This window comes from Saccoglossus kowalevskii, chromosome 8 (assembly GCF_978046115.1).
Source record: "Saccoglossus kowalevskii chromosome 8, keSacKowa6.1, whole genome shotgun sequence".
NCBI lineage: Eukaryota > Metazoa > Hemichordata > Enteropneusta > Harrimaniidae > Saccoglossus > Saccoglossus kowalevskii.
The window spans coordinates 29,232,291-29,255,113 of record NC_140648.1 but is presented as its reverse complement, the minus strand read 5'-3'; the positions used below and the strand labels follow the sequence as shown (position 1 = coordinate 29,255,113).

The 22,823-nt window shown below is 34.7% G+C and overlaps 1 protein-coding gene across 1 annotated transcript; it reads left to right on the top strand.

Annotated features, from left to right (window-relative positions):
- The first annotated feature begins 2,511 nt into the window (after nucleotides 1-2,511).
- On the top strand, nucleotides 2,512-21,651 carry LOC100373266 (hydroxyacylglutathione hydrolase, mitochondrial-like). Its single transcript, XM_002735631.3, has 9 exons — nucleotides 2,512-2,596; nucleotides 9,455-9,639; nucleotides 13,975-14,039; nucleotides 15,712-15,829; nucleotides 16,720-16,825; nucleotides 18,992-19,095; nucleotides 20,393-20,494; nucleotides 21,137-21,216; nucleotides 21,392-21,651. Exons 1-9 carry the CDS (start codon nucleotides 2,533-2,535, stop codon nucleotides 21,486-21,488), a joined length of 921 nt encoding a protein of 306 aa, XP_002735677.3. The 5' UTR covers nucleotides 2,512-2,532; the 3' UTR covers nucleotides 21,489-21,651.
- The last annotated feature ends 1,172 nt before the right edge of the window (nucleotides 21,652-22,823 follow it).

Sequence of the window (22,823 nt, the reverse complement as noted above, 5' to 3'; positions counted from 1 at the left end):
CATGCTGGTTGGTTTTGTGTGTGATTATAATATTGTGAATATCATTATTTTATAACTTGTCACGGAAGCAACACAGATCGAAACACAGATTAAGTCTGTATCGAAAATATTCTCTGAAATGATGTCAATGTCATTTCTATCAGTTTGGAGTGTGTTCGAGACTCACGGTCAGCAGAGTGTAGTGGTAATTGTAGAAGTCTGTTCAGATAAGACGAAGGATACATGGTTTAGATTACACATTTTCAATCGCCCCCGGCATGGCTGTCGTCTAAGAATTGTTAAAACAAATAGTGGAAGTTTATTTTAGATTATTTAAATATAAAAACACAATAAGTTGGAAATAGGAACGTTCTCCAAAGCCGCGTCACAGTCCTACAACCATGTCTAATTTGTGCAGCAGTGTTCTCCTGGTTACGTCACCAAGGAAATACATGTATGCAAATGAGGGCTAATGAAACCTAGCTGGTAGTAGACAGTAACATTAAAAACTCAATTTTTTTGATTAGAATATTCATTTTATGCTCAGATTTATATACTATGATGATATTCACATACGAATAAGTGATTTTGAACATCAAGACAGCAAGTGTTTCACAGGCATGTTAAGACAATATACTTATTACGAGGAGAAGCTTTCACGTTATTACGTGTCATTAAACGTTCTACCCACAACTTAAATTAATATTTAACTACACCATTACAGGTTATTTTATTTTTGTAAACAATGTGCCAAGCGTCAGTTCGCTTTTACAATGTCAGCTACGTGAGCAATGACGTGCGCAATGACGTAGATAGAAGATCTGTAAAACCACTAGACCGAGGATCACCAGTATTCAGCTAAATTTCTCAAGAGAAAACATGACATTGGAATGAAAGAACTGATACAAATTTTCACGATGAAATCGACCATGAATGTCATGTTTTAGTTTAAATTAAGATTTTTAAGGTTACAAATATTTTTTTAAAAAACAAAAACAAAAAACGGACGCGTGCGTTTCAGAAGAAAACTATGCAAGCTATTTTTAAATTTGAATATACCAGCGAGCTAAGAGAAAATATACCCCAACTAATAATGAAGCATTATCCACGTGTATTTCGTGCTTCTGTGAAAAATAAGCGATGTTTCGATAAAAATGTACAACTTGTTCTATCCTGTTGGAAATTATTGATCTTTGCCTCGTTATTCTTAGTCCGGTTTCTATTTATAATTTGGTTTTCTAAGTAAGTCATAGAAGTCATGACATGATTGAAATGATGATTACGTAACTATATGTAACTATACTTTGCTGTTCGCTGAACTTGTCCTCGGACAATGAACTATCCTCAGACCATGAACTATCCTCGGACCATGTACTATCCTCAGACCATGAACTATCCTCAGACCATGTACTATCCTCAGACCATGTACTATCCTCAGACCATGAACTATCCTCAGACCATGAACTATCCTCGGACCATGAACTATCCTCAGACCATGTACTATCCTCAGACCATGTACTATCCTCAGACCATGAACTATCCTCGGACCATGAACTATCCTCAGACCATGTACTATCCTCAGACCATGTACTATCCTCAGACCATGTACTATCCTCAGACCATGAACTATCCTCAGACCATGAACTATCCTCAGACCATGAACTATCCTCGGACCATGAACTATCCTCAGACCATGAACTATCCTCGGACCATGAACTATCCTCAGACCATGTACTATCCTCAGACCATGTACTATCCTCAGACCATGTACTATCCTCAGACCATGAACTATCCTCAGACCATGAACTATCCTCAGACCATGAACTATCCTCGGACCATGAACTATCCTCAGACCATGAACTATCCTCAGACCATGAACTATCCTCGGACTAGACTTAGCTTGAATTATGTTGAAATAAAATATCAACAAGTCAGAGTGTGAATGTTTGCGTGTTTATAAGTAACAGTTCCTTGATGACATGCATATATTACTGATTGATTTCTAAAACTTTGTTACATGTACATTTTTGCGCGAAATTCCTATTGCGTCAGGGTTTATTTTCGTTATTATTAAAAGGATACAGGCATGGCCAAAAATTGACTTTATACAAATCTTTCATTTCCCAAATTTCAATTTTGAAACCACTATGACTATCAAGTTAAAACACCACGAGTCGACAATAAAGGCGCAAATTTGTCTAAAATGTTGACAGCTCACTCTTCGGGCGGGTACCTATAAACGTAAGTCAGAATTTAGACAGGTTTGTTAGAAAAAGACGCAAATCGAATTGAAGAGGAAACAAACAGAAATTAATTTCAAGTTGATTCGGAATAAGTGCATCAACAAATTTTGTGCTAATAATTAATTTTTTTATAGAAAAAAAATATGTAAAACATTTCGGAATTTTGATAATTTGTTTTATATGTCTTGAAGAGCATGAATAGACCAAAAAAATGTATAAAATGTCGGCGTTCAGGATTATCATGAAAAAATAGTTTGAATAAAATAGCCTATCAACATAGGAGTGACACCCCTACTTCCGGTGCAGTCCAATGTTGGCTTCCGGCGTTTGGAGAGTGTTCCAGAAGTCGTCAGTTTTAATCAAACCTTACACAGGTAATACATCGTGTTTGAAAGATTGTATCTGTAATATTGTGACGAGTTTAGTATATCGGTCACATTATTATGGAATCGTGTGTTTCTCTTATGAGTGTGACATAATCGTTTCAGTCACAAAATGGCAACTTGCAGGCACCCAGATTTGTCTTACAACCGAGCTAAATAAATACACGCACAGGCATGAAGTTACACGCTAAAATCGCAACCATCAGCATGCTAAAGTAAGAACGAAGCACGAAGTACCAAACGACGGTCCATCGCATGCTGTATCGAGCTAAAATCGTTCAGACATTGCATGCTAATAGTGGGCGGGGCACAATAACCTAGTGACTCCGGAGTGGACAGGTTAATCGGTGGTCGTCGCGCCGCATCCTGTTCGATATGAGATTCATAGCGTCGTATATAGCGTGTAAAATGCATTGTTTACATGAAATTCGAACACGTTTTTGGAAGATATAGATAGAAAAAAACTAACATTTTAAACATTTTTTGAATGCCAAGAAAAATGTCTTCACATTTCACAAAAGAAAATGTTTTATATTTTTCACAGATTTTGTTTTTCAAAATTGTTATCTAGAACTGCAGCTAATAGAAGATTATTACTATTTGTTCCAAAATGATAAAAAAAAATATTACAAAAAAATACTTAAGTGTTCAAAGGGTTAAATATAATACAATTTTTTTTCAATGCAAGAAATGCATTCCTTTTTCTTTATAGATACTTATTTCAATGGCAGTTGAATCAATCCAGCCAATCAACAACAAGCATAGCACACAACGTCACTTGAAAACATTACTCAATTGGCCAATAGAAACCCCAAGGTTTAGTGAATTTATAAATATTTGTAAAGATGAAAGGAATGTCTTTGTTGTGTCAAGAGTGTATTTATCATTACTCAAAAATATTTTTACAGAAAAATTTGATAAATTGATGAAATATATCTAGATCTGAGTAGCAGCAAACAACTTATTCTTGACTATTTCTGAAATTTTTTTAAATTTGCTAGGGCCATTATGTTTCCCCGTGGACCTAAATATCATTTATGCCATTAACACTCATGCCAACAAAAAAATGGGTTTATGCCATGCTTTCCCTTCCTTAACCTTCATCCTAAGCCCCCAAATTATATATTCCCCTTTAGATAACTATTAGTGTCTTTAACTGGGGCATATGTAATTGAATTTGGAAGTACTTGAGGGTAGGGTTAGGGTTAGTATTAGATCTCATTCCTAGCAAATTTGGCATCACAAAAAGAAATTTAAAAAAAATGCATTTTGGTGTATATGAATACAAAATGTATGAAACTGCAAAGGATGTTTCTCTGGTTGTCGCATCAGACTCATAATCGGTAGGTCCAAGTTCAAATCCTACCTTAGACTGAACATCAAAAGAGTCGACCCTTACCCTGGGTGAGTGTGCCACAGACTCAATGGAAAGGCCAATTCCACTGCCGAGATTCATTCACTAACGAATGCAACTTTGGGGGAACCTTGGTTAAGGTCCACAGGTGCTTGTGTTCGACGGAGCCTGATTGATGCCAGGATAGCGCATTAAAATTGCCATTTGATGGAGATATGCATGCCACACAGCCCTGTCATGTAGTCCCAAACATGAATATGACTTCTGTGGCAAAAATGCACTAAATGTCAGCACTAGCACTTGCAATTTTCACTTACAAAGAACTTTTGCCTGGCACAAAAACATTATAAAAAAAAAAAAAGGATGGTTCTCCAATATTTGTCTATTTTTACTGAGAAACTTCTTTCTCAATCAAGGCCAATTTACAGGGAGCAATTTCAAATGTTTTCAAAATGCAGTTAAAGGGGCACCTTCCAGTTAAGCCTAATCTCACAACAAATTTACTTTCTGAATTAAAATAACAATGAATTACAAAAGATAGATTAACATTGTAAACAACATAAACAATAGTGTCCCATGATTCTTTGGTGCAATCCATGGGATTGAGCGGTTCCCCTTTAAGTGTTTAAAATACTGTAAAATACTTTATTTTTGTTTGGAATTATTTTTCGTTGAAGGAATGTTTCAGTGTAAATACCTTGTTTCGTATATTTTTCATTCAACTCATCAAAAATCAGTGAAAATAAATTCCATGCAAAATGCCTGAAAAGTGTTTTCAGCGAAAATTAATTCCAGCTAAAATAAAGTTTCATCACTTTACTGTTTGGTTGTGAATCTTCAAATTGTAAAATGAATTCTGTGTCAGGAAGCTGGGATTGAAGCTGCAGTGAGATTCACTGGGTTTGAATTATGAAGGAAAAATAGAGTTCACAGATAAATTTAAATATTTACTTGGATTTAAGTTAGTGAATTCAACTGCCAGTAAAAAAGACAACCCATCGAATAATAAAACTCTATTCTCGAGAGTGAAATCCCGATATTTTCACTGCCTGGCAACCACAACCGGTACAAACAACAGTGAAAAACTCACAAAAAAAAGTACTTTTGGATAGTTGTTGAGACTCTCTATATAAAATTGGTTGTTCAGGATTTGTCTCATAGTTGAGTTTATGCCTTAATCTCGACTTTAGCTGTTTTCACCGGTTGTTCAATCGGCGTTCCGCAAAGCCCGTAGAAATACATTATACAGTGGTGTACATCTTAGCAAAATAGAATGTACTGTGATGTGCTACGGCTATGCAATTGATACAAGTTGTTTTTTAGTCCCCGTTCGGACGAAGTCCAAAAACGGGGACTTATAATGTGTCCGTGCGTCCGTCCGGAGTCATATCTCAGAATCCCTTGGACTGATTACGTTCATTCTTTGCATGTGCCTAGTACTTTATGTGGGACATCTGCACATGCAGTGGTTTAGCGATTCGATTCAAAACGGCCGACTGGCAGCCATCTTGTTTTTTGAAAATGTTGTATTTTGGACATGCTTTGTCAGTTGTCATTCAAACTTGGTACATAGATTATACATGTTAGGATACATGTCCATGACGATTTATTTCGCAATTGGATCAAAGATGGTCGACTGGCAGGCATCTTGTTTTTGTTTTTTTATGCGGTATCTTGGACGTGCTCTGTCAGTTTTCATTCAAATTTGGCACATACATGTACTTTATACATGTTAGGATGCATGTCCATGACAATTTGTTTCAAAATCTGGTCAAGGATGGCCGATTGACAGCCATCTGACTTTTTGGCCTTACTACTATATTTTCACAATTTATGTACCATTTTCATTCGTATTTGGCACATACATCATACATATCAGTGTGTTTCATAATCAGATCAAAGATGGCCGAATAATGGCTGTTTTTATTTTGGTCATATTACTATGACACGAAACACGTGTTTTGATGTAAATAAACAATCTGTTGTATACACCACTTGGAACTCAAGTTTCAAGGACACACCCCTCCGCTTTAATATGACGAGCACAAAGAGAACTTAACGGGGACTGTGTCATTTTCAATGACTTGTCTTTACAGTATTTTATTGGCATTAATAATCAATACAAGTAACCTGTAAAATACTGTGTGGGTAATATTTTTTATATTGATTTTTGTTGCATTTGCAGCAAATAGTTACCAAACAATGAGAAATCTATAGGATTGAATATACCCCACAGCTGGCTTCACATGCATTGTTCATAGTTCATATGGTGCTTACACCAGGATTTAATTACAGCACCTAGGCGGTATGTGGTTACAGCTTAATGTTCCGAGTAATCGCAAGAAATTGACATGACAATAGAAATTCATTAAAGACTGGCACTCCCATGCAATTAACAGCGAGTGAAATTCCTAGGATTGAAACATATATTTTGATGTCACTGATGTAGGCAACGAATAACTGCAAGTTGACATAAAGACGAGGTAGTTTATTTAATCAGTGGTCAACTAGAGGCTGAAATTATAATTAATTTGTTTATTTCAATTTCTCCTGACGTCAAATAGAACTGTGGGTGAAAGGATGTTTTGGGGTGTAGTTTACATTGTATATGGAGTGGTAGGGTCGGGTGTAATGTGTTCATTTCCAACTATTATGAAGTCACGTAGAATTTCACTTAATTTATTTTTGCTGACATGTTTTCAAGCATTACATGTGAATCCAATTTTCACTGCGCTGTGTCTCAATAGAGTATGAGGGAAATGGCATATTCACTGGAATTTATTTCAGGGGAAAATGTTTTCAGTGATAATGAAGTATTATGACAGATACCCTCCCCATGGCTTTCATTGCGTATGGAAGTTATTTTCACAAGTGATGCGGTGTATCCTGCTGCCGTACTTTCACGAGCGAAGCCACGGGGAGGGTGTGGGGTTCTGTCATTATACATATGTCCCATATTTGATTATTTCATATTAAAAAAAGAACGTGCAACAAACCGGGATAGAAATTTAGGTCGGGGAACCCAATTGCCAATTAATATGCTCCAAGACAGTGCTGCGACCTAGCAACGCTTGTCAGTGTAGAACGCGTGTCGCTGTACGTGTGAAAATAAAATAATCAGACGTCTAATTTGAGTCATTGTCCGAATAAATATTAAACTCGTGAATGTTTAAGCGAGGTGGTCGTAGCGCAGCGCGTGTTCGAATTTCATGTAACTACGATACACGGTTTATGTTGAAGTTAAAAGTTCCTCCACAGATCTGTGCATTGGCAAACATGCCGTGCAACTGCGGTACTCCACTGACGGAATGACTTTCGTTGACATCGGTCGTCGCTGACTCGTGAGCTGCACACTACAACTTCGTTTGTGATGTTGCTTGCTGGTCGTGGATAGACTGAGTCTTGGTTACCGGTTAAATGTTGCTAATTTGGCGTTGCTAATCTTTATTTGGAACTGAGTAACGCCGCAACGTCGCCAGCAGAAACCTCGTGGTATATCGATGTTGATGGTTGCGACTCCATATTAATCGGGAGATTTTACTGCGGGTCCAGGCAGCGGGTGGATCTTCCGAGAGTCCTTCAAGATTTATAAAACTCAGTTTCCAGGTGGTCAACAAACAGTAAGTTCTCCCAATCCTATGTGATGTACATCTAACATGCCAATAATGCTGGTGAACGATTTGAACCTCACAAAAATACTTGAAATAGATACCAGGAAGGGGAGGGGGGTAAAAGGAAAGTTATATAACATTTTATTATTCAATAATTTATTAAAATACATAAGTTTGTCCAACTCCCTGTGATACAACACCTCAGACATAGCTCATTGTACTTGGCTTGAGTGTGGGCAAAAAGTTACTATTTGAATTTTTGATATCTTTTTTCATTAATGAGAAAGTTGACCCCGAAGTTAGAGTAACTGTTCAACAGGAATGGCTTTTTAACTCTTCTGTGATTTTTTTTGGCTTGGCTGATTTTGTTCATACTTGACAGGCAGGTCGTACCATCGCTAATTGGAAAAACAATCCTGACCCACCGCTACCATGGCAACAGCCAAAATCTGTTTTTTGAATATTTTCGCCAAATTTATTGCCTCCTACCAGTCTTGTAATAGCAGTGCCCGTTGAGCACTGGTAAGAGATCACCGGCGCCGACGTTGTTACCACTGTCAACGTAATCCCAACGCAACTTTGAACTTTGAATAAAATGTAAATGCTGCCTCCAATCTAGAAAATATTATCGCAAAACGGTTGGAAATAATACATTTAACGGCTGAATACGTCCTAACAACAAAATAAAGTGACTTCTAATGACTGCCATGTTATTTTGCGAACCTCATATAAGGTGCCTGGTTTTAGTTATAAACAGACGTTAGCTTCACGTTCAAACATATTGCTTGTTTTTTACCGGTTTTCATTGGCAACCGAAGTATTTTTATTTTGTCAACAAGGTTTCGTCTGCTATTTTTATTCAGTTCAAATCGTTCAGCAACATTTTTGGCATATTAGGTGTACATCACATGGAATACTACGATTGAGAGAACTTGATGTATGTTGACTGAGTTTTATCATAGTACGAGGTTTCTGCTGGCGACGTTGCGGCGTTACCCAGTTCCATATAAAGATTACCAACGTCAAATGAGCAACATTTGACTGGTAATCAAGATTCATGTAATCCATGGCTAACAAGCAACATCACAAGCGAAGTTGTAGCATGCAGTACTAGTAAGTCATCCCGTCAGTGGAGTACCGCAGTAACACGGCATGTTTGCCATCAGCATTGTATTCAAACGAATCACGTGGTGTGCCGTTCTCGTTCAAACCCGGGATTCGATCAATAGGGGAGTCCCAGTAAAAAAAAACACATTGCAAATCATGCAAGTTCAACATTTTCAAACCAATATACTAAAACAGAAATGCTCAGAGATGCAAAAGAAGGATAGATATTACTTTTCACTATACACATCTCTGTTGATACTATCCCTCACATATTCTACTCCCAATTACTCCTGCGTAAAATGGACTAGCCTCTTTTCATGTTGACATTCAGAGTAAAATCATGTGACAGGCTGTTAAAATTGGCTGTTGCATACTCTTTCGCCGGTCTGGAAAATGTGTTTAATTAGCTCACATTCAAGCAACTATGCAGATTTCCCAGTGGGAGTGAGACTATTCGACTCTGCCACTAAAAAATAGGGGTGTTTTCAGCAAAAAGCGAATAACCCTGGAATACACACAATATACTGAATTTCGGAACAAATCGTGCATTACTTACAGCAGCAGAATACCACAGAAATATCAGACAAAACATGAAAACACTATATATTGTATTTCAGCCTGAACCCTCTATATTGCAATTCAAGGAATTAACCCCATATGTGCATCCATTTCCCACCTTGGTATCACCCACCCCTGAAAACAAACTCTTAATACCACGCTGAAGCGTTTGGTAATGAGTACCGGTAATGATTTTTATTTATGTTTGTTTTCCTCCAGATTTGGGTCACAAAATATTTAACAGTTTTTTTACCAAAAAATTGTTCCATTCCAAACCGCTAACCCTAACGCATTCTGACATGAAGATTCGTCTGTTACCAGCCTTGGAGGACAACTACATGTATCTATTGGTGGATGAAAACACCAAGCAGGCAGCTATCGTTGATCCAGTTGAACCCGATAAGGTACAACAAAACTTAGTTTGGCTTTGGTCACAAAGTACAGACATTAGACATGTCATAGGAAAAAAAATCTATTGTATTTTTAGCTTGGTGTTCAGTTGACTGAATGGAGCTATAATTAATACCTGGTACTTTTTTTTTCATTTTCATTGGCAACAACTTCATATTTTTATATGTTACTGTATTATCAATTGTTTTGTCATTTTTAGTAAAAAAATGCCATTTTAATATTTTTTCTTGAATTCCACTTTGTCTGCATGTTTACATTAATACCTGATATCTAGGTACTTCCATCACATATGAGCATAATATCCTTTAACATTAGTGACTATTTTTGTCAATTTTGGTAAAAAATGCTGTATTTTATATATATTTTTCATCAAAAGAATGATTCATTCAAATGTAATAATTCTGAAGCTGTATCACTCAAAGATCTGTCCAATGAAAAATATAGACATGTCCATTAATGACTGAATGTACTAAACAAGCAGCAATTAATAAACCAATTGTTGTTCATTAAGTTCAACAACTCACAAAAGAAATGACCGAAGCTGGTTTACCCTATGGAAAAAAAAATTTAATTCTTCACAACACAATTTTTCTAACTTGTCCTAAATACTTGAAACAAACATTAAGAACCGTAGAGCATATTTAGTCTTATTCTCTTATATTCTAACTTTCTGATATTGTATACATTACATGTTAAGTTGCCGTATTTAAAAATATTAAATTGAATGTATTGTATTTGCGCACATAAATCAAAAAATTCCTTTTCTCATATTTCACATACCGGTAATTGAGAAATACGAATTATTTTGAACTCAATACTTACATCTGTCATTTATAAAGTAAGTGCATAGTAACTGTATTTTCCCCATATTGCTTTGTAACCTGACCAGGCAGTTGTTAATTGTGCCGTATTTGATATGGGTCCCATGCCATGTATAGTGCACATAAATTACATCGTTTTTGACTCCCATGTGCGAAGCACAAAATGGGAGTCTTTGCAGTTAGTGTGTCTGTATGTGTGTATGTGTGTATGTGTGTATGTGTGTGTGTATGTGTGTCCGACTGTTCCACTGCTATCTCAAGAACCATACATCGGTTTTTGATGAAACTTGGTGCATAGATGCTCTGGGCCAATGCGCAGATTTGATTAGGTTTTGGTAAAAATCCATGCTCGTTAATTACCTAATTTGCATGATAATTAGCTATTTTTTAGCTGTTCTATGACTGTTCCACTGATATCTAAAGAACCACTCATTGGATTTTGATGAAACTTGGTACATAGATGCTCTGAACATATGCGCAGATTTGATTAATTTTTGGTAAAAATCCGTGCATATTAATTACCTAATTTGCATGATAATTAGCTATTTTTTAGTGGTTCCATGACTGTTCCACTGATATCTAAACAACCACTCATTGGATTTTGATGAAACTTGGTACATAGATGCTCTGAACTAATGCTAGGTTTTGATTAGTTTTTGGTAATAATCCGTGGATACTAATTACCTAATTTGCATAATGATTAGTCAATTTTCGGTTTTTCCACTGATATCTCAAGTACTAATCATCACATTTCAATGAAACTTGGTACATAGATGTCATACGACACTGCACAGACCTGATAGTTTTTATGGTAATATCAGTACATATTAATTACCTAATTTGCATAATTAATTAATTTTCAGCATTTGATATAAGTAGTTAGCATTACATTTCAATGAAACTTGGTACTTACATACTCAAGGACTATGCAGAGATTGATTGTTTTCGATAAATATTTGTGCATATTAATCACCTAATTTGCATAATTAGTTAATTTTCAGCTTTTCCACGGGTATCTCAAGTACTAATCATCGCATTTCAATGAAACTTGGTACATAGATCCTTTAGGACTATGCAGAGACCTGATTAGTTTTAGGGTAAATAATTGTGCATATTAATTACCTAATTTGCATAATTAATTTTCAGCTTTTCTACTGATATCTAAAGTACTAATCATCACATTTCAATGAATCTAGAATTATGCAGACCCAATTAGTTTCCGGTAAATATTTGTGCATATTAATCACCTAATTTGCATAATTAACCAACTTTCACACTGATATCTCAGGTACTATACATCACATATCAATGAATGTACATGGATGCTGTAGGACAATAGACAGACCTGAATAATTGTGGGTTAAAATCTGTACATATTAATTACCTAATTTGCATAATTAACCAATTTTAAGCTTTCACACTGATATCTAAAGCACCGTAAAAACTCCAAAATTTCGACCGGTTTTAAATAATTGGTGTTAGAAATGTGACGTGTTTTTAGAGTCAAAATTAATGTGCATTTTCGGACGATCGAATTTTTCAGAATAGAAATCAGCAAATGAAAAAATGGGGATGATAGACAGTGTGCTTCATTAGTTTTTAAAAAATGCAATGTCCGTCAATTGACGTAAACTTCCTCATGTTTCACGGTAAAAGCAAAGGTCGTGGCCGAGTTGTAACTCAAAATCTAAACAAAGTCATCAATCAGTGAGTATTATGACAAGCAAAACAAAACATCAAGACGCGGAGAAGAGGTCAGCACAAAACTAATAGGTCAAAAGACAAAGCTGTCTCGCACTACCTAGGAAAACTTGCGAATGTTCGAAGTACAGGTACCCATTGGACAAAAGATACATGGAAGTTTAGCAAACTATCTCCCCGACCCAGTGCAATGTATCCGGTTAGAATCAAAGCTCACGTGTCCCTTATTTGAGGGACCAAATTCTGCCGTAAATTCGCCCTTGGATTAAAAAATAAAATGGGATTTAAGAAAATAAAATGGGACTATTAAGGTGTATTTTGGCGTCATTTTTTGGACATTTCAATCAATCCTGCCGGCTAAAATAGAGTAAGTTTTACCGTAGTCATTGACGTCTGTCTATTCAAGAGTACACGTGTATGATTTTTATCGTGACTAGCGTGAGCGGGTAAGCTTCCTTTCGAGAATGAGCTGTTATCACTGTGAACAATGTTAAATTATTCTTCAGATGACCAGTTTATTTTTTAAAAACAACTAATTTTTTTATTTAAAAAAAATCATGCCGTTTTCGCATCAAAATCCAAGCCAAAATATCGTACTACAACACCAATCTCTTCCGCATTGCGTTCAATTACATTAACATATTTAAATAAGCTATGGTAATTTGAACACGTTGGCATCATCCAGCTTTTTGATTGGTTAATTAGCGATTTGACCTATTTGACCTAAGAGAACATGGCGGATATCCTACAGCATCAAACGTTTATACGAGACCGGAATCATTCGCTTACGATGAAACTAAGTTGACTTTTATTTGTATTTCATAACCATTCAACAAATTTATTTTGTGTACATTATTATAATCACTACTGAGTACAGTAATAATCAACAATTCAGAAACACAGCATGCCGAGATTTTTGTGTTCGTTTTTATTTGAAACTTCGTTTATTTAGAATATATTTTCGTTAACAATAAAATAAAAATCTCTCAGTCAATCAGAAACCCGGATTCATGCCTTTGAGGAAGGTCCCGTTTGAACGCTCACATCGGTTTTTTTTTCGTTTGGGGGAAAACTAAAACTGGTCGCAATTTTCGAATAAGAATGAGTCGGCAATTCTTAGTGGAGTCGAAAATTTGGAGGTAAATAAAACACCGAACCCCGGCAAATAAATAGGCGGCCGAATTTTTAGAGGGGTCGAAATTTTGGAGTTTTCACGGTACTAATTATTCCATTTCAATGAAACTTAGTACAAAGATGCTCTAGGACAATGTACAAACCTAATTAGTTTGGGGTAAAAATCTGTTCATATTAATTCCCTAATAAGCATAATAATTCATAATTTTTTGGTTCTAATCACATTTCAATTAAACTTGGAGACATATATTTTCTGTTACATTGCGCAGACCTCATTAGTTTTACACTCAAATCTGGTCATATTAATTTTCTGATTTGCATAATTAGTTTTCAGCTAAGTAATTTCGAATTATATTTAATGTGTCTCCAATACTCTCAGCACATGGGAGTTCTTTCTAAGCTTTCTTTGATTTGATATAAAAGTCAAACATATGCTGTGATGACCACCGCACTTTACTGTTTCCATTTGTTATCAATATTTTTTCAATTGTCATTTCTCAGTACCTAGCATGATATTTCTAAAAAATTACAGTATCGATATATCTAACCAGTATTTGCTAACCGAGTCATCAGAATAAAATTTTCTATGAATGAGAAATGAGATAAAATAGTTGTTACTTTATTACCAGAATACACTAATTTGCTAATTTTATTTGTTGTATTTGTAAAAAGGTTGTGAATGCAGTGAAAGAGGAAGGCGTTACCCTGACAACAGTACTAACTACACATCATCATTGGTAAGTGGTCACTTGTTGTTTCTTTTCTCTTTTGTGAGAAAATCTATGTAAAACGCTTCGTGTGTTGTATCTGAATTTTATCTATGTATTTTGAGTATGTGTTACTAAGGATATCTGTGTAGGTGTTTCCCACAGGCTAATAGACCAACTACTCTAGTTCATTATGACATATATCAGTTTTTAGCTCCGCTGTCGACTTTGTCGAGCGGAGCTTATCATATGAGTGATTGTCCGTCGTTGTCGTCCGTCGTCGTCGTCCGCCGTCCGTGTCAATGTTTTACTTTTTTGACTTCTTCTTGAAAACTACAAGCCTGAATGCTTTGATACTTGGTGTATATGTACCTTGGGTAGACCTCTCTCAGATTTGTTCATTTCATGATGATATCTTCAATTCTCTAATTTTGGTGAATATTTTTGTCATTTTTAGTAAAAAGTGATATTTTCGACTTCTTGTTGAAAACCGCAAGTGCAATTGCTTTGATATTACATATATAGGTACTACATGTGGACCTCTCTCAGATTTGTTCATTTTGTAATGATATCTTTAATTCTCTAATTTTGGTGAATATTTTTGTCATTTTTGGTAAAAAGTGATATTTTCGACTTCTTGTTGAAAACCGCAAGTGCAATTGCTTTGATATTACATATATAGGTACTACATGTCGACCTCTCTCAGATTTGTTCATTTTGTAATGATATCTTCAATTCTCTAATTTTGGTGAATATTTTTGTAATTTTTGGTAAAAAGTGATATTTTCGACTTCTTGTTGAAAACCGCAAGTCCAATTGCTTTGATATTACATATATAGGTACTACATGTGGACCTCTCTCAGATTTGTTCATTTTGTAATGATATCTTTAATTCTCTAATTTTGGTGAATATTTTTGTAATTTTTGGTAAAAAGTGATATTTTCGACTTCTTGTTGAAAACCGCATGTCCAATTGCTTTGATATTACATATATAGGTACTACATGTGGACCTCTCTCAGATTTGTTCATTTTGTAATGATATCTTTAATTCTCTAATTTCGGTGAATATTTTTGTAATTTTTGGTAAAAAGTGATATTTTCGACTTCTTGTTGAAAACCGCAAGTCCAATTGCTTTGATATATTATACATATAGGTACTACATGTGGACCTCTCTCAGATTTGTTCATTTTCTAATGATATCTTCTGTTCTTTAATTGAAATGTGCATTGCTAACAGCGGAGCTATCTCAGCCGACAGGCTGCTTGTTCTAAATATAGTGTGTGAAAGCTAGAATATAATTCAATCTATTTATGTGATTGGGCCTTCTAATCTAAATCTTAGTAGGAAAAACCTGTCTGCATTTGGCAAAACATGAAAATACACAACTTATAAAAAATATCAACAAGTAGTATACACCAAAACAGTCAATGTGTTTAAACTAGCAGTGTTGCTGTTTTGGTGTACAACACATTACAAGATGGTGAACAATAATTGAGATGCAGTTGCAGTTTTACAATTTGATCTGATATATATATATATATACAACTGGCAAAAAATTGTTTTTCTCAGAGTGCTAAATCCAATCTATAGTGATGATCTAGTCAAAGTTAATTGGTAAACATTTCTTAAACATCTCAATGTCAAAAAGCTGTTAGATCTGAATGACTGCATGTGTCATTATACAATCTCTCTTCAAACAGGGATCATGCCGGCGGGAACAAAAAGATGGTTTCCATGGTGACTGGTTTAAAAGTTTATGGAGGAGATGATCGGATTGAAAAAATGACAAATAAAGTGAAGCATGGCGACGAGTTCAAGGTTAGGCAAAGCAAAATAATAAGTTTAGTGTTTCTGATAATCTTATTTACTTTATTTCTTGGTAAATTGTAGTGTATCTTATTTATTATTTATTCAAATGAAAATTAGCAGTGGTCATTGCACTGACGTTGTTATTTATTTATTTTCATTTCCTGTTTTCTATGCAGCAAATGACTAGCACACAATTTTACAAAAGAAATAAGATGTCATTTTTGACATCTGCAGTTATGACTATGCTCAAGCAATTAAATAAAATAAAATAAAATAAGACGCCCTTCCTACCAAGTTTTGTTTTCTAGCCCTTCATTGTAAACACCAACATTTTTTTCATTTCTTCTAAGTTAGGTGACACTTATGGTGGTATAAAATTCTACAGAAACTTTTCTGCTCTAGTAATAAAAATAAAATTCTCAATATTTTGAAATACTTTGGTGATATTTCATCCCCTCACTAAATCTGAAAAATGAACACAAGACTTGATTGTTACCTACAAGCTGGTGCTGTACCATAAAGCTTGTTGTTTGTCTTATCAGTATTTTATGAATTGAACTTTCACTTTATTTGAACTTATACCCTGGTACAAGAAAGCAATATAGACCTTATAATATTATGGAAACTGTCAAGACATTAGTAGTAGAACTCTTAGGTTTTCATTATTTTTTCAGAAGAATATATATTGCTACAGTGTTTTCTCTTTTATAATATTTTAGTACATCGTAGTTTATGATTAAATAAGTAATATTTTAATGGTTCAACAACAAATATGATTTTTGGTTTAAATACACTTCATAGAGCAAATACAGTATATGTGTAAATTAAATCACTTTTTGTTGTTGTTTGATATGTTTTATGTAGATTAGTATGTTTATATCATGAATATTCTCTTTTAGATCGGTGAATTGAATGTAAAATGCCTGTCAACACCATGTCATACATCTGGACATATTTGTTACTATGTGACTGGGAATGGTGGTCAAGATGGAGCTGTATTTTCAGGTAAAATCTTCATCATGTATAACACTTCGAGAACCATTATTTTCCCACCAAATTATTAGTCCTCGTTCGGACGAAGTCCGAAAACGGGGACTTATAATTTGGTGTGCGTCCGTCCGGAGTCATATCTCAGAATCCCTTGGATCGATTCTGTTCATTCTTTGTCTAGTACTTTATGTGGGACATATGCACATGCAGTGGTTTAGTGATTCGATTCAAAATGGCCGACTGGCAGCCATCTTGTTTTTTGAAAATAGTGTATTTTGGACATGCTTTGGCAGTTTTCTTTCAAACTTGGTACATAGATTATACATGTTAGGATACATGTCCATGACGATTTATTTCACAATTGGATCAAAGATGGCCGACTGGCAGCCATCTTGTTTTTTTGGAAATGACGTATTTCGGACATGCTTTGTCAGTTTTCATTCAAATTTAGTACATAGATCATACATGTTAGGATACATGTCCCCGGCCGTATGTGAGTTCTTGAGTCTGTTTGTTCGTCCGTGTGTCCGTCCGTCAGTCTGTCCAGAGTCATATTTCAGAATCCTGTGGGCCGATTCCGTTCATTCTTTGCATGTGCCTAGTACCTTATGTGGGACATATGCACATGCAGTGGTTTAGCGATTCGATTCAAAATGGCCGACTAGCAGCCAATTTGTTTTTTGAAAATGTTGTATTTTGGACATGCTTTGTCAGTTGTCATTCAAACTTGGTGCATAGATTATACATATTAGGATACATGTTCATGATGATTTATTTCGCAATTGGATCAAAGATGGTCAACTGGCAGGCATCTTGTTTTTTTGTTTTTTTTATGCGGTATCTCTTTATGCATGCTCTGTCAGTTTTCATTCAAATTTTGCACATACATGTACTTTATACATGTTAGGATGCATGTCCATGACAATATGTTTCAAAATCTGGTCAAGGATGGCCGATTGACATCTGACTTTTTGGCTTTACTTCCACAATTTATGTACCATTTTCATTCGTATTGGCACATACATCATACATATCAGTGTGTTCATAATCAGATCAAAGATGGACGAATAACGGCTGTTTTTATTTTTGGCCATATTACTACTACACGGAACACGTGTTTTGATGTAAATAAACAATTTGTTGTATATGCCACTTGGAACTCAAGTTTCAAGGACACACTCGCGACAACCCCTCTGCTTTAATATGACGAGCACAAATAGAACTTTCCAAAACTTAACGGGGACTATGTCATTTTCAATGACTTGTTTTTACTGTTTTTATGTATTTTTCTATAATTTCTTTAATAATTTTGGACCAAAGTTTTGATCAAAATTTTAGAATAATTACAAAACAATTATTACAGGTTTAAAATTTTGGAATGGTAATAAAAGTTGGCTTTGGCACTGGTTGGTGAAAACATGATCGTTTATCTTCCACACGGGATGAACTATTCTCAATGTAACATCATGTTGGGAATAGTTCAGTGGACTTATTTACAGAGAGCTATGGCTATGGCAGTCACACTATGACGTGTTTGATATTCGTCTGAAAACAACATTGATGCATGTAAAATACATTTACATGAAATTGAAATATGAGTTTGCATGGGGAAATTAATGTATATAAATGCATGTCCTCATTCAATGATCAAAAATAACACTGAACATTATATATAGCCAAATAAATCACAAATAATGGAATTGCAGAGATAATATAAACCTTCACATCTATTCTAACAATTGGGTTTATGGTATATATTCATCCAATAACAAAGTGAATGGGGAATTCATTTTGTTGTTGCAACCAATTATTCATTGGTTTTTAATTTTGCTTTGTTTACAGTAAAATTTTCCAAATTTAATCTACGTGAACAATAAAAAATAACAATAGAACTCATTGTTTCCCTGCCAACTTTTAACCCTATGAAATTGCTCAAAACATCAAAATAGTGAAAAAATAAATGGTTTTACCGTATATACAGGCAAAACCATTGCAAAAGTTTTAAAGAACTATAACTTGTGCCAACCAGTAGTGACAATTGGTATTCCTTGAATATTAACACATACAATTAATATCTGCTATTTGTGGAAGCTATTTCATCAGGCAATGTGTTAAATTTCTGTCTCATTACCAACATAGTTCTGTTGTATAATTCATCCCTTCATTTTATTGTTTTCTTAGGTGACACATTGTTTCTAGGTGGATGTGGTAAATTTTTCGAGGGCACAGCACAAGAAATGTACAGGGCATTAGTAGAAGTATTGAGCAAGCTTCCTGCAAACACAGTGAGTAATATCTTTTATTTTTCCTTGTATATTTATTGAAATGGATGAAAAACATTGAAAAAGCAAAAAAAAAACAGAGAAAATCAGTATACTTTCTGCAATTGATATAGTTTTCATCGTTAGGAATTTTCCTAATTTGAAGATTTTATAGCATTATTAAAAACAAAATCTTTGGACCCTAGAGAAATTTTCACTGCTACAAAACAGTATTTTTAAAGCAAGACGCCATTTTAATCATATGATATCATAATCAGGTTATAATAGCAGATTATTAAAATGACATGTTCTCATTGGTCGATTGATACCATATGGGTCCACATATCAGGCAATAACTATTCAGTGCTTGAAATCAATGCACTACCACATAATAAACCCAGAACAGATGGGTATTCAATATTTGTCACATCTGGAGACTTTATCTGAACTGCAAAGCTGCGATTTCTTCTCTATAAGGAATTATTATAAAGGTCATTGAACATATTTGCGCATGTTGTTTCCTTGCGTTCATTACAATACATTGCACATCTCCATTCAAGGCCTGTTATTCCTTGGATCTTAGATGGTTTGATTCCTTCATGCAGTGATACATACAAAGTAGGCAGGGTGGGTGGATGTATGGCAATTATTATACTCTGCTTGGATAATAAGGCAAGACTGTTTTTAGGTCCTTGTTGCTCGGACATTTTTAGATGACAATTCAGGAGAGGAGAACAGGCGGTTTCGAGCCTTAGATGTTAGCAAGTAACATGATGCTAATTTAAGTCTTTAATACAAAATGATGATTTCCCTATGTCTACTTCAGGGTTTTGATCCAACTGTTCGCAATACAAAACAAATTTTAATTTTATTTTTGGTCAGTTGAATGCCAGTTAACACGAGAAAAAAAAAATTATTTCATTTTCAAAAATAGATTATCATGTATAGGAGGATCTGAGCATGAAGGTCTATAAAAAGACTGGCCTACAGCACAACATATAAATAGAAGCAACATGCTTATAGGCTGTTATCAGACTACCACCAACTACAAAATGTATGGGAAATTGCTATGGTAACAGTGACAAACTTAAGCTGCATCATAGAGTTGCCATGGAATTTATTGTCATATTACTGGTAATACCAAATTTCGCTTCAGGAGAATCACAACATCCAAATATATTTTGAGTTGAATTCTTTAGACCATGACATATACTTATGTTTAGGCCCTGCATGAAACTCCAGTATCTACTCATCAAAAGGAGCAACATTTTGTGTTGTTAACAGTGTATTGTTAAATCATTTCTTGCTATTTCACTTTCAGAGAGTTTACTGTGGTCATGAGTATAGCGTCAACAATTTAGCATTTGCCCAGCATGTAGAACCAGCTAATAATGCAATTGAAGAGAAGTTTTCCTGGGCCAAAGTGAGTGTAACCTCAGGCAATTTGTCATGATTAAATTTAATTTGTTGACCACTCTATATAGTCCCTGGCCATATTTAACCTTAATGTTTATAACCCAACATACTGTGGAATACTTTATTTTTGCTGGAATAAATTTTCGCTGAAAAGGCTTTTTGGGCGTTTTGTGTGGAACTTATTTTCACTGATTTTTGATGAGTTTAATGTGAAATATAGGAAAAAAAGTATATTCGCTGGATTTTATTTTCACAGAATCATCCCTTCAGCGAAAATAAAGTATTCTACAGTACATTGTAAAACATGTAAAAAATTTAGCTAACCTGTAATTTTGCTAATTCAAGATGTCGCTAATTTAGAATAAAGTATATTATCACAATGAGATTGTTGACACTTTAGATAAATTAAGATTCTGTTAGTTCATGTAATGAGTCAAATTCGTTAAAATGGCATGTAGCTATTTCCATTTGTTTTACAGTATACAATCCATACTGTCTATGGGTCTCGTAGGAGACGTACACAATGTGTGTAAAATACACTGTCTGCTTTAATATGAAATTCAACACGCTGTCTGATGACTGATAAAATTAGACGATAAAATCCATGCTATATAAATGCACATCATTTTATATGTTATTTTATTTGCAGACACGCAGATCCAAGAATGAGCCAACTATCCCATCCACCATTGGTGAAGAACTAACTTACAATCCATTTATGAGAGTAAAGTAAGTCGACTGTAGTATCTTTTAATAACAGCATCTATAATTTCAATTTCTTGATATATCACGAAAACAACCACATGTACTGTCATACCACAATGATAATGTAATACTTATCCATAGTGTATTACAGTACTATATATTAATTAAATGAATAATTAAATTTCTTATTATATTTCAGTGAAGAATCTCTACAGAAACACACCGGACAGAAGGATGGCATAGCCACAATGGCGGAATTACGCAGAGAAAAAGATAGTTTTAAATCAAAAGTATAATATGTGTGCACCTAATAATATAAATTAATAAACGGGAAAACTTACCTTTTAGTTAATTATTAGTTGTAACTTTTATTTTACTTGCTGATACTTTGTGAATATGGAATCCATTAATCATGGGAGGAATGAGAAATAAAATATGATATAATTGTAATAAACGGAATGTTTCTGTCATTAAGAATGTTTATTCTTGCTGCGATAACTCGCATGATCACTGTTTGAAGCAGTGAGAATCAGGTGAAGACTTACTTGCGCAATAAACACAGCTGATTGAAGGAATTATTTTGAAGCAGTGTGGCATTATTCATTCATACATTATTAGAGAAGGACTGCCTCGATAGGTGAGTTCGAAGTTGTCACCTTGATTCCAGGATTAATTGATGGTCCTGTGTGGGATTGCATAAATTAATTGAGATTTCTTATTGGACGTTTTCTGAAAGTATAGCTGCCTTGTATTGAATTGAAATAAATTTAACATTTGTATTTGTACTCAAATTTTAATTACATTCTCAGAAGATGAAGAAGGCATTTGGAATTTGAAAGGATGTTAAGTCTGTGATTTTACTGTAATGTTTGTTGATGCTTCAAAATTTGGATGGCAGAGAGATGCCTAAAAGCTTGAATAATGATACGTCACTCTTGATAGAACCCGATTCTTGGGGTTACCGGTAGATTTGATGGCTTATATCATGGTACACGTACACTGTAGTTGTATCAATACAGAAACATGTGTGATTGAGTATCCTGCATGAGAAAATAAACAGTGATGTTGACCTAATATAGTCTGATTTAGTCGCAATTTTTCATTTGTTTGTAACGGACGCCTTGCTGGGGGATTGTGATTGGTTGTCTTTAGTGTTACAAAGCTAAAGGTCATACAAATTCAAATCTGTTGTAGGGAGAATGCCAATGGTGTATAACAATGATAACAGTACCCAGCAACATTCCTGGAATGCTGTCTCCTTAAATGTTTTCTTGTTTTTTCGTAATTCTTATGTGAATGCAGGGAAGACTGAACTCCTGATTTGTGGTTCTGGGTAAACAATCAACTCAACCATCTCCCTGGTGTACCGTCACTCATTTGGCAGAATGCACTAGAGTCAATCCAAAAACTCGTCTTTACATATAAATTAAAAACCTAATTTTTTTTCCCATTTGAAATCATTCTTATTCAAATCCAAGCATAGTGATTGGGTTTGATAATAGGATTAGTGGAGCAGATAACACAATAACCTTGTTTGATTGATTGAAGGCAAAATTTTGTATGTTTTTAGATATGGAGCACAATCAACAGCGCTCTCTAGACACCAATGTTGTCAAAGCTTTTTTTTTATT

Bases quoted from the DNA above. Each gene is read 5' to 3' on its own strand.
- LOC100373266 (XM_002735631.3), top strand. From the start codon at position 2,533: ATGTTGGCTTCCGGCGTTTGGAGAGTGTTCCAGAAGTCGTCAGTTTTA. The intron at 9,640-13,974 runs GTACAACAAAAC...ATTTGTAAAAAG, and splicing joins ATCCAGTTGAACCCGATAAG to GTTGTGAATGCAGTGAAAGA. The intron at 21,217-21,391 runs GTAAGTCGACTG...ATTATATTTCAG, and splicing joins AATCCATTTATGAGAGTAAA to TGAAGAATCTCTACAGAAAC.